Source organism: Aspergillus campestris (genome assembly GCF_002847485.1).
Source record: "Aspergillus campestris IBT 28561 chromosome Unknown P168scaffold_4, whole genome shotgun sequence".
In the NCBI taxonomy this organism is placed as follows: Eukaryota; Fungi; Ascomycota; class Eurotiomycetes; order Eurotiales; family Aspergillaceae; genus Aspergillus; species Aspergillus campestris.
The window spans coordinates 1,631,389-1,643,297 of record NW_020194339.1 but is presented as its reverse complement, the minus strand read 5'-3'; the positions used below and the strand labels follow the sequence as shown (position 1 = coordinate 1,643,297).

Genomic DNA, 11,909 nt, shown 5'->3' with positions numbered 1-11,909 from the left:
TCGTGAAGCTCTCGCGTCGATCCTCTGTTGTTTGATTGTTCTACTCCCCCAGTTATTGCGGGTCTGGCTTCTGGTGATAAAAGTGAACAGCGAACCCAAGGAATGGATGCTTAATTGACTACTATTCCCACGACCGGCGCATCCCAACCAACCCTCAAATTCCCCATCTTTTCTCCCATCCGCCAAAGTGTTGCAAATCCTAGGACGCCGTCCGCTGGTGCGGATCGGCATTTCCGACATATGTCGCTTTACCGCGGGGAATTGTCAGCGAGGCGCGCCGAACCGCCTCCTGTCAACGTGGATGCAGGATGCGGACGAGTTCAGAGAAGACGGAAAGCCGCGGTTATCAGGGCGCATCCACATCCTGGGCCTCGGAAACGTCGGCACCTTTGTCGCGCACTCGCTGATGAGTCGGCCGTCGCCGCCGCCGGTGACGCTTCTCCTGCATAATCCCAAGCTGTACGATTCGTGGGTGGACCGGAAAAAGTGCCTGTCAGTCAACAACAACGGGCTGGACGATATCAAGACCGGGTTCGACGTGAACGTCCTGAGCGGCAAGACGTGGCATGCGTTTCCCTACTGGGATAAGGAAGCTGGCGGGGAGCGCAGCGACAGGGAGATTGAATCGGAGATGGAGGAGGAGGCCGTGGAAGACGACGAGCGCATCGAGTGCTTGGTGGTTACGGTCAAGGCGCCCGTCACGGCGCTGGCGTTGGAGTCGGTCAGCCACCGGTTGACGCCTGATTCGACTGTCCTCTTCCTCCAGAATGGACTGGGGGTCATCGACGAGGTTAACCAGCGGGTCTTCCCGGACCCGCGGCGCCGCCCGCACTACATGTACGGCATCATTTCCCACGGCCTGACACGGAAGAAAGAAGCCTTCCAGGTCGCGCACATCGGGGTGGGAACAACCATCCTGGGACCAGCCCTGTCGGAGAGTTCCCTCCCCGCGACCGGGAAGGAGGGGGAGCAGGACGGATGGCCCGCCAGCACGAAGTACCTCCTCCGCACGCTGACCCTCAGCCCGCAGCTCGTCGCGGTAGCGGAGACACCCTCCGCTCTCATGCTGTACCAGCTCGAAAAGCTCGCCATGAACGCAGTGATCAACCCGCTAACAGCCATCATGGACTGCGAGAACGGCGAGCTCCTCTACAACTACAGTTTCACGCGCATCATGCGACTACTCCTCATGGAGATCTCGAGCGTCATCTGCGCCCTGCCCGAGCTGCAGGGCGTCCCGGGCATCGAGAGCCGGTTTTCGCCCGAGCGGCTGCGCTCCATGGTCACGCGGCTGGCGAACAAGACGTCCAGGAACCAGAGCTCCATGCTGCAGGACGTGCGCGCCGGGAAGACCACCGAGATCGAGTACATGAATGGGTACATCGTGCGCCGCGGCGAGGAGCTCGGCATGAAATGCGTGGTGAACTACATGATCAAGCATCTGGTGCTCGCTAAGCAGCAGAAGGGCAAGCAGCGAGAGTCGGCTGCCATCCCGGTGGATCTTCTCTAGTACTAGCCTGGTTTCGTTTCTTTTCTTTCTTTTCTGTGTATTTCTTCATTGGGTATCTAGTGTGGGTGTGCAGGCGCCCTGGCGTTTCTTCTATCTTCTTCTTTTTCTTTCCCTATCCCTCTTCTTTACTTCTCGCACCTCGTTTCTAGCAAGATACAGCATCCAACCCCCTTCTACAAAGCTCCCCAATCTGCACCCACCGCCTACGCAGCATCTCAACCTTCTCTTCTCTCCCCGCGCGTTCCGCGTCCGTTTCTGTCTCCGCGCCCCCCACATTCTGCAACGCGGCGATCGTCACCTCCGCCTCGTGGACATACGTACGAACCCATTCCCTGATGATCGCTTCGGATTTCGCCTCGTTCATACCCTGGGACGAGTACCCGAGCACATAGTTCCGCCAGTCCTCCGGCGCCATGTATTTTATGCACGCTGCGATCTCGGTGCGGAAGCATACGCCGCTCGCTGTTAGTTGGTAGTTGCTAGATTTGTTAGCTTGGTTATTTGAACAGTCTGGGTTATACATATGGGGAATACCCGTAATACTGCTGGAACTCGAGTTCCTCCCGGTGAGAGGGGTCTAGATCTTTGAAGATGATGTCGTCGAGGTAGAGCGCTTCGGAGGCGTTTTCGTCGAGGTAGAACCCGTCTGTTAGAGTTAGCGCTGCGCAGTATGCAGTATAGGTATGGCCTTACATTCTGCGAAGAGGAAATCGTTCGGATGGTTTCCGTAGCTCATGTAGATTTCTTCGCCTGCGTCTGGTGCACGTGTTGTGTCAATATGCCATCCATATCCACACGCTGGCATGACAGGTTAGAAAGACTCACTGTACGGTTTCGTCGCCCAAAAGACGTACTTCTCCCCGTCGAACTTAACATTACACTGCAACAGTCAGTGAAAAACCCACCGACACCCAATATCATACAACATAAGCCACACGAAAAGAAAAGAAGGGAAGAAAAAACAAACAGCAACATCCGAATGATTAAAATAATCCGCAAACGGCAAAAGCGCCATCGCATCATTATGATCCTCCGGCATATCCCGCCCAGGCATCAGATAGAAAAAGCTCCTCGTATTGACCACGAGCCAGTGATACGAGAACTCATCCCAGTCTGTCTCGGGGGATACCTCCAGGACGGCAGTCCACGCCGTGCGCAGACGAGTCTCTTGCGCAGGGAGGAGATCCTGATGGGAGGAGTAGTTGGATGCAGATGATTTGGGTCCTCGTTCATTCTTCTGGAGGGATCGCCATGACCCTGAGATGGACGGAGGGAGAAGACCTGGTGAAGAGGGGCTGTCGTTGTCCCCGCAGAGACAAGCCGGCCAGAGGAGAGGCATGCAAGACTCAAAGTCACGGCGTGAAGGCCACGTCTTGCGCCAGAGATCATAATGCCGCAGGTCCTCCGGGTCGCCATTAGTAAAGAACGCAGCGAGAACAGCATGCACGGGTGTCCCCTCTGGGAAAAGACCCGTAAATGACTCGGGGAGTCCGTCGACAGTGACCATTGCTGCGCGTGGGACGGTGACGAGCGCTTCGCCTTTCTGTACTACTCTTTAGTATCTATTTATTTCTTATTTCTTATTTCCAGAGAGAAAAGGTGGTAATGGAGGAGGGAAGAGAGGGTATACTTCAATATCACGCTTGGCGATCATGCCCAAGCCACGGCCCGGGAAGCGTGCGGGCCCGACGCCCTTGGCGATGATGCCTTGGGATTGGGCCCATTCTGTGAACTTTTCGTGTTCGGGTCCGGGGGACCATTTGGGATTCATCCCGTGTAGATATAATGGCTCTAGGGAGACTGGGGGAGAGGGAGAGGGGGAGGGAATCGTGGGCTGTGGGGATGGCGTTGTTGGAGGGAGAAATTTTGATGAGGGGATGTGATTGGAGATGCGGAGATCTAGGAAGTGGATACCACGTCTGTGGACAAGGGACATGCATGTAATTTGGGATTTTGTACATATATTGATTTTTTGAGATAAGAAATAGTACTATAGGAATAGAATCAACCTACCTACTAACTACGTTGAAAGTAGAGAGAGATACAGGTACTCCATACTAGATGTCCAGTCATGTGATCAGTCTCGTGATTAGCCGTTGTCCAAGAAGATGAACCTTTTTTACAAGATCAACGTCACTATATTAAATATATATACATGGCTTAGATACGCTGACAATGTGTTCACGTCAGTCAGTCACTAGAGAAGAAAAAAAAAGAAAAACCAAGCAAAGCATGGAAGTCCCCCTATTTATAATACCCTTCGTTTCCCAGCTCTTGGGGTGCGACGTTGACGCTTCGAGTATGGCCGGGGCTCGAGATGGGCGTGACCCCTCCCATGGTGTGGGAAGACGTGCTGGTCGGGGCCATGTTATAGTGCTGCCCCTGCATCATGTCACCCTGAGCCGAGCCTAACAGCTGGTATCGCTTTCGTCGCTCGTAGAGACCCCAACACAGGCCCAAGATGGCGATCACCCCCAGTGGAACGCCCACGCCTGCGCCGATGGCGACGTGCGTAGAGCTGCTCTCCTTGCATTGGCCCGCGCCTGTCGGCGTGGGAGAGGGCAACGGAGTGGCGGCGGCGGTCGGGTCAATCGTATCTATAGCACAGGAGGCCCGCGACAGAACGCCGCGGTCGGTGATGATGTCGCCCTGTTTGATGGTGAAGGGCTCGGCCTCGCCGGCGCAGCCGATGCTGTGGCTGGAATTGGCGACGATGGAGTTGGGACAGTAGGTGGAGACGCCATCGCGGTTGTTGTAGAGGACGATGGAACAGCCACCGGTTCGCGAACCGACCACTACCATTCTGTTAGGACGACCCCGTCATGAAGGCGGACTTAGATCGGACACTTACCGGGCCAGCAGGGGTCTTCACACGAACCGCCTTCCCAATTTTGATCGGTGCAGGCGCCGCGGGCCATGGTGTAGGGCGGGGACATATCCATGCAGAAGCCATTTGTCAAGCAGACGGAGCGACCGGAGCAGCAGTGGGAGGGCTGATCGCCCGAGAAGCAGGGGGAGTAGCCTTTGGCAACGGTTTTCTTGTCGGGGTAGTAGCAGGTCTGGGCGCAGACGGCGGCCGACAGGGCGAACCCGAGCAGATAGCGGGATAACATGGTGGGCGGGATTCGTATGATATGACCAAATTTCAGATATATGTGGAAGTATAACTGGGGATATTGGTCGATCGCCTCTAGGTCACTGCGACTGCAGTTGGTTTGATGATTTTGATCAAAGCGCGAGTGGGTCAATCATCACAGAACTCGACTAGACAGTGGACACGACGTTATCTCGCTATAGTGCCTTTGAGTAGTGACAGACCGTGGAGAGGGTTCAGGCCCGATTTAGACGGGTATGAAGCGCGGAGGAAGAACAGATATTAAAGGTGAGAAATTTCCATGGCAGCCTGACGAATATTATAAAGTCCGAGCACGAGAAAAGCGACCAGCGCCAGTGCTCATCCTTGCATCGTGAAAGCTTTAGGGGCAGCAGCAGCTAATCATAAGCTCTGGCCCCCACCCGGTCTCTCTTCGGCTCTATCGCGATGGACCAAACATGATTCAGGACGGAGTAGTGGATGACGGATAGTCGTTCACGAGGCTGCAGGCGACCAAACCGGATGAGGGATAACAGTCGGTTTTTACCTTCTGTCCTTTATTAACTTTTTTTCTTTTTGTTTGTGCATACTATTATTAGTGCAATTTTCACTTGCAGTTGGCTTGGACTTGGCCTCAGACTAAGACGATATGGGATTAGTAGGAGGAGGTATGGGGGTATGGAGGAGTGGACTCAGTGGAGGAATGTTGACAGATGGAAGGGTTTGGGGCTCAACGGAGGAATGTTTGATATTGCATTCTTTATTATCTCCGTGCTTCTCCATACTCCGGAGTAATTTGACATCATTGTCCCACCTGGGGATACTCGTGTCATACTGTCATGATCCAGAGATGGAATGTCCACATGCTAGATCCGGACAGCTCGGTTAGTGGTTAGACCAGGGACTAGTGGGATAGGATCGTGGGAAGAGGACCTGATCGGTACCTGATCCATTCTAGGTCTCTGGATTGAAGATATCATCACATAGATCAGTATAGGTATAACTACGGAGTATAGGTGGAGGTAGAGTAGAGTAGAGTAGAGTAGAGCAGAGTGATATCAGAGGAATATGGAGGGTCATGTGATATCATGCATAATCTCACATAATCTCACATGATCCTCCTGCACAAGCACCGGCTTATACATGTAATTACTCAGCATACACGGATACTTCTCCAGCCAATCAGATTTCAATCCGATGCCCGTGCCCGATCGCCTGAGAAATCAGGATAAAAACAGCATCAGCCTCAGGCCCTTGCCCCATGCGGTTACTGCCTGAGTCCACCACCACTTCTGCCCATTCAACCTCCCGTCTTCTTGTTTCTCCTTCCCAACTTTCCCTTTCCATCCCAACAGGATCAGCAAGGTTACTTCCCCCTTGAAGCTTGTCATTCTGGTTGGAACCCTCGTCCTTCCTGCTTTGAGGTTCCACCAGCAAGGGAAATCCGCCCCAGATGAATGGCTCCATCGATCCTGAGGTACGACCGATGTCGTACCTTGGACGGTCCGCCGAAACGCGGCAACCCGTCGTCATGCCTTCATTTCCTTTTCCTTTGACTGTGCTGGTTTGAATTTCTTTTTTTCTTTTTTTCCTGTATGTTTTGAACCCTCGTTATTTCCGGCGATTACGTGGCGAGTCGGACCCACAAGGATACTACGACTCTGGACGCTTGGTGGAGCACTCTCTGAACCGTTCCCCACCGGCCCTTAGCTCATGGTCCATTACTCTGGCTGTCCAGAGAGTTCAATGACTTGGACAAACCGCCTTCCGACTTTCTTTTCTTGCTATCCACCACTGGTTGGGGTCTCCGGTCGATCAGATCTCTTCAATCGTTTTATCCCGACTCCAAAATTTGTGTGTTGTGCTCGGATCGTGGCCGATTGTCCATCTTACTATCGCACCATCGCGCTATCATAATTAAACCCAAGTCGCCCCTCCGGGATCGCCGCCACTTGCGTCAGAAAGTCCGTTTGACTGATCATCCTGCCAATCGTCACCCCGGTGTGCCTGGAGCGCTGACGGCCTTTTCTGTCGGACTTGGACCCTTCTACTGCCAGGTGCTCTCGAATGCATCTGGCCCCGTGCCGCCGTCCATGAACATCTTCAACAAAATGTCGCAACGGTTCACTCGTCGGGCCTTCTTGATCACCGTTTTGTATATGTTAATCATCTCCGCCTTTGCTTGGAGACACGAAGCGCTGCTTAACGTGAGTCCTCGACAGAATGCGCCTATCGCGTAGGGAAGGAACTGACCCGGAAACAGTGGAAAACCCCCCAGGAACGATACGAAGAGGAACAACAGCAGTATCCACTGTCAGTACCTTTCCAACTGTCAGGTCGTGCCTGGGTAGCTGACCTCCTGCAGAATCTTCGACAATGTCATCCCCACGTTGAACCAGATCCGCATGCCATCCGACCACCAGAATCCCAATGTCACCGACGATCCGCGCTTCGGCAGCAAGACCGGCGTTCAGATCCCTCGCATATACCGTCCCTATCCCAACTATGACAGCCCCGAGTGGACGGAGACGCACCGGGGTGCCTTCCACGCCTGCGAGGGTCCACGCGGGAAGCTCTTGACGGACAGTCTCGACGACCAAGTCGGCGTCTACCTTGGCGTCCCCGAGGGTACGAGAACACCTCCCTAATGCGCAGGAGAAATAGTTGGAACTAATGTCAGTCTAGGGTTCCCCAAACCCGCCTTCGGTTCCTACGACGCCCTGGGTCTCGACGGAGACGTCTCCTTAGATCGCTACACGAGATACGGCGCCTATGGCTACGGCCAGGACGAAACCGGCGTTGAAAACTGGATCAAACCGAAGAAGGTGGACTGGAATCTCGTCAACTGGGGACAGCTGCAGGACAAATGCTACAAGCGTAACGCCGACCGATACGCTCCCAAAACGCCCATCAAACCCTCCGATAAGGGGATCGCCCCGGAGCCGCGCACCGCCGTCTTGATTCGCACCTACATCGGGAAAGAATACACCGAGAACGACATCTACGTCCTCCGCTCGCTCGTCACGGAGCTCTCCCTCCAATCTGGTGGCGAGTACTCGGTCTTCCTCTTTCTCCATGTCAAGGATGACCAGATCCCGATCGAGGTGAAGGACGTCGCCCGGCAGATCATCAAAGAGAATGTTCCCCGGGAGTTCTGGGATATCACGGTCTTGTGGAATGTCCCCATGGTGGCGTCGCGCTATCCGCTGGACCCCAGCGTTGTCGAGTAAGTGACCGGATCTTTCACTCCCCCACATTGAGTGAACCAGCATGGCTAACTACGACCAGTGTCCATCATGCCCAGTGGCTGTCGGTCCAACACTTCACGTTGCAGCACCCGGAGTATGAGTTTGTGTGGAACTGGGAGATTGACGCTCGGTTCACCGGCCACCACTACGAATTGGCCGAGAGACTCGCCCAGTTTGGGCGCAAACAGCCCCGGCGCGGCATTTGGGAGCGCAACGCTCGGTTCTATATCCCCGCACTGCACGGCGACTATGACACCTCCTTCCGGGATTACGTGCAACACCACGAACAGGAAGCCGTCTGGGGTCCCCTTCCCCTGGATGATCGGGATCCGTCCCGGGTCGAACCAACCGGACCCGCGCCGCCACACCGCGCACCGGAGCAGGACAACTACGAGTGGGGTGTCGGCGAAGACGCCGACTTCATCACGTTCCTCCCCATCTTCCACCCCATCGGCACCGAATGGGTCATCCGAAACGAAGTGTACGGGTATCTCGGCGCTGACACGCCCCGCCGCGCCTGTCTCATCACGCACTCGCGGCTGTCGAGACGCCTGCTCCTCACGATGGACGGCGAGAATTTGGCCGGACGGACCATGGGCTCCGAACTCTTTCCGTCCTCGGTGGCCCTGTTGCACGGGCTCAAGGCCGTCAGCGCGCCGCACCCGGTCTACAACAACAAAGACCTCCCCGTCACCAGCCTCGACAAGTGGTTCAACGCGGGCGTCAACGGCCGAGCTGGCAGCACGGAGAACAGTCCCTTTGGATGGGGCCGAGAGACCCGCTTCCGCGAGGTGTCGTGGTACTACCGCGCCAACCTGGCGGGTCGTCTTTACTGGCCCTTCTTAGGCTGGGAGAAGGCTGGCAAGGGTGGTGAACTAGTGAGTTTTCTTCTCCTTCGAGATATCCTTACAATGAAAGAATCCGGCTGATAGAATTGAATCTAGTATGAAAAACAGCACGGTCGCGTGTGCCTTCCGCCCATCCTCTTCCACCCAGTGAAGGATGCCGTACCCGAAGCCGTCGTTACGGAATACCGGTTCGACGCCGAATTTGGCGTCCAGGCCATCCCGTGATCGAGCCGCATCTGCGCGGGTTTCGAACCTTTTCCGTCACGACCGTTCATTGCTTGATGTCCCGTCTATAGATTGCAGTGTTTCTCATTTTGAGGTTTTATACTTATTTTTTCTGTCACTTTATTGATGCTGGGTGTGCTCATCAGTTTCATATTAGCGATGTCAGTGGTGTTCTTCTTATCTTGTCTGTTTTCCTACACCCGTCTGGTCCATGCGCTCTTCGCAGGTCTATCGACGACCTGCCATTGTGCTTGGGTCCAGTCATTAAGGAAAGGGAACAGGAGGGAAGTCTCTGACTTTGGTTATATCTATCTTTACAGGTGTCTGTACGGCGTATTACAGGAATAGTCAGGTCAATCAATTCGCTAGATGTTATTTATCTATAGTAACCTATTTGTACCTTCTCATAAATAACGACATAAACGGTTCTTATCGAAAATATTAGTAGGGGTATGGGGCGACAACCTGAAAGTATCCACGACGCATCTATCCAACCTGAACCCCAAATCAAGAGCCATCTACATGCGCAATATTGACACCCCCACCATGAAACAATCCACCCAATACAGAGATAACCAACAACCAACCATCCCCGTAACACAACTCAACAGTAAACCAAACCTACTCAGACCCACTATCCCCCAGCTCAAAATCATGCATAGCATGACTCTCATCCGTCGGAATATGCCGATAAAGCTGCACCCTGCGACGACTGACGTAGAACCGGTACGCGCCCCAGAGACACGCGACCACCAGCGCGAAGATCATCGCGCCGCTGATGAAACGGATTACGCTGTACGCTTTGTAGACTGCTTGGGCGACTTCTTTGGCGTTAGCGTAGTTGATGTCGGTGTCGGTGTTGGCGGGTTTCTTTTTGTGGCCGTCGTCGTCGTCGTCATCATCGTTATCATCATCATCATCATCATCGTCATCGTCGTCGTTGTCGTCGTCGTTATCGTCGTCGTCAGTATCGGGCTGCTTGGGTGGAAAGTCGATGGATGATGGGTCGTTTGGGAGCGGAGCGGAGCCCTTAAATCCAATAGCTCCCCAGTCTGGCGTCGTGCTGCGATGGGTCTTGGATGTGCCCAGGACTTTACCCTGGCTGTCGAGGGCCTCAACCGACACCCAGTCCAGGAAGCCGTGCGCGGTGTACATAGTCTCGAAGTCCGTCTTGTTGGTGCTTCCGACCAACACAGGGGTTGCGCTCTCGGAGGCGCGCGCGTAGAAGTTCCAGGTTGCCACGTCCGTGGCGCCGTTCCAGCTGACGTAGAACGTGGTAGTAAGGTCTAAGCTGCTTGCGCCGTGGACCTGGGCGACAACATCAGGCGGAGCACTGGGCCGGCCAGTGAACTCGTATTTGTAAGCGCGGTAGGTGACGAAGCGGTCTGACGCGAAGCGCGCCTCCATGAGGAGCGTGCCCTCTGTCGAGAACTCCGTGTGGTAGCCCTGGTCGCTCCAGCCGACGAAGACGTTGCTGTTGTTGAGGATTTGGACGCTGCCGCGTAGCTTGGACAGGTGGCCGTCTGGCCGGGTGTAGCGCCTTAGCAGTTTGGCGACCTTGGTGTCGCCGTCTACCTCGACGATCATGGCTGAGGAGACGTGCTCTTGTTCGCTTAGTTCGTCGGCGGCGTTGTTGAGGAGGGAGATGACGTGGTGGGAGCCGTTTGATTCGACGAATCGCGCGTGGTGCTGTCTGGAGAAAGAGAAGTCCATGTTTTTGAAGTCGTTCTCGACGCCGCCTAGGCGCCATAGGATTTGCCCATCCTCGCCTGAGATGAGGTAGATGGCGTCGGTGAACCGCATTGAGAGCAGGTAGTCGCCGGCGGCGTTTTTGTCCACCGAGTCTATGTGCACGTAATCAAAGCCTGGCGGTTGATCGACCACGTCGTTTGTTGCGAGGTATTTTACCGATTCGTGTAGTGCGAGGTGATCCTTTGAGTCCCATTGCATTTTGGGCTTCCCTGAAGTCAAGTCGAACTCGATGAACCCGCCCGTGAGAAAGAAAGACTCGTCCTTGGGGCGCCCCAAATCGGCCAGGTTGAGTTTCTGCGTGCGATATGCGCAGGCCAGCGCTTTCTCTCCGCCGTCGACGACATTGAACTCGTGGACGTTAAACTCGTGCAGCTCGTCCAGAGCAACGATCTTCTCTTTGGGTTGATAGTGCTGGTCTAAGACCACACCACTTCCTTTGACTTTGACGTCGTCCTTCTCGTCACGATGGGAACGTTGCGCGATCAGCGACAGGTGCGGCTCCTTTCCCATATTGTGGACCGCTCGAAAGTCAAAGACATTGTGATTGTCGAACATGGACGAACCCGCCCAGATTAGAACCTGTACACATGTCAACTTTGTTTTATGTTCACACAGCCAAAGCGTAGATAGAGTGACATACACCGTCGGCATCATAGATGTAAGGACCGATCTGGTACTGCTGGTATCGGTGGGTAGGCGGCTCGGGATTGATATTGCCGTACGGAGCGACAAACCAGTATCCCGGGTTGACCCGACTGCGATCACCATGATATGTAACGTCGTACTTCAAAGCCCGGACTTCAGGCAACTAGCGACGGTGAGCGATGTCCTGCCATCATCCGTGGACTGCTGGCTTACCGTAACGAAGGACATGAGATCATCGTCATGACGTGCCGCGGAGACATGGTGAAAGACAAATGAGACGACGGAAACAAGAAAGCGGAGACTCCTCATGGTAGTGAAGTGAGGGCGAGAGACGAACTACACGAACCGGTCATTGGAAAGGAGAGGCGCGTCATTCATCCGAGGTACAGCTATCTATCGGGAGGCTGGAGCTAAGGCAGAGTGGGGCATCTCCACTTATGAGGCTGCGTGATCCAAAGGTACGGGGCTGGGGTGTTCTATTGGTATCTCATGGTGCCTGGTTTGACCGGTTAGTAACCGAACTGTGGCTGGGTAAAGGAGACATTACCACACATTTCGATCATCTAATGCTCAGCGATCAATACACA

General features: G+C 54.5%; 5 protein-coding genes across 5 annotated transcripts; 2 read left to right on the top strand and 3 right to left on the bottom strand.

Annotated features, from left to right (window-relative positions):
• The first annotated feature begins 29 nt into the window (after nucleotides 1-29).
• Nucleotides 30-1,969, top strand: P168DRAFT_289320 (ketopantoate reductase family protein). The gene has a single exon (XM_024836973.1). It carries the CDS (start codon nucleotides 302-304, stop codon nucleotides 1,508-1,510), a length of 1,209 nt encoding a protein of 402 aa, XP_024694505.1. The 5' UTR covers nucleotides 30-301; the 3' UTR covers nucleotides 1,511-1,969.
• P168DRAFT_296222 (ribosomal N-lysine methyltransferase) lies at nucleotides 1,656-3,281 on the bottom strand (the record flags this gene model as incomplete). The annotated part of the gene is made up of 6 exons (XM_024838097.1): nucleotides 1,656-1,989; nucleotides 2,045-2,156; nucleotides 2,204-2,266; nucleotides 2,336-2,390; nucleotides 2,478-3,053; nucleotides 3,141-3,281. The coding sequence occupies 6 exons, from the start codon at nucleotides 3,279-3,281 to the stop codon at nucleotides 1,656-1,658; spliced, it is 1,281 nt and encodes a 426-aa protein (XP_024694504.1).
• Nucleotides 3,282-3,754: 473 nt separating this feature from the next.
• On the bottom strand, nucleotides 3,755-4,623 carry P168DRAFT_280776 (uncharacterized protein; the record flags this gene model as incomplete). The annotated part of the gene is made up of 2 exons (XM_024835888.1): nucleotides 3,755-4,305; nucleotides 4,362-4,623. The coding sequence occupies 2 exons, from the start codon at nucleotides 4,621-4,623 to the stop codon at nucleotides 3,755-3,757; spliced, it is 813 nt and encodes a 270-aa protein (XP_024694503.1).
• A 1,986-nt stretch (nucleotides 4,624-6,609) lies between these two features.
• Nucleotides 6,610-9,324, top strand: P168DRAFT_132029 (DUF3405 domain-containing protein). Its single transcript, XM_024832692.1, has 6 exons — nucleotides 6,610-6,811; nucleotides 6,868-6,917; nucleotides 6,970-7,232; nucleotides 7,290-7,830; nucleotides 7,893-8,730; nucleotides 8,797-9,324. Exons 1-6 carry the CDS (start codon nucleotides 6,698-6,700, stop codon nucleotides 8,923-8,925), a joined length of 1,935 nt encoding a protein of 644 aa, XP_024694502.1. The 5' UTR covers nucleotides 6,610-6,697; the 3' UTR covers nucleotides 8,926-9,324.
• P168DRAFT_326209 (arylsulfotransferase) lies at nucleotides 9,284-11,901 on the bottom strand. Its single transcript, XM_024841099.1, has 4 exons — nucleotides 11,875-11,901; nucleotides 11,536-11,818; nucleotides 11,318-11,485; nucleotides 9,284-11,256 (listed from the first exon to the last, which is right to left on the bottom strand). Exons 2-4 carry the CDS (start codon nucleotides 11,629-11,631, stop codon nucleotides 9,547-9,549), a joined length of 1,974 nt encoding a protein of 657 aa, XP_024694501.1. The 5' UTR covers nucleotides 11,632-11,818; nucleotides 11,875-11,901; the 3' UTR covers nucleotides 9,284-9,546.
• Between the last annotated feature and the right edge of the window lie 8 nt (nucleotides 11,902-11,909).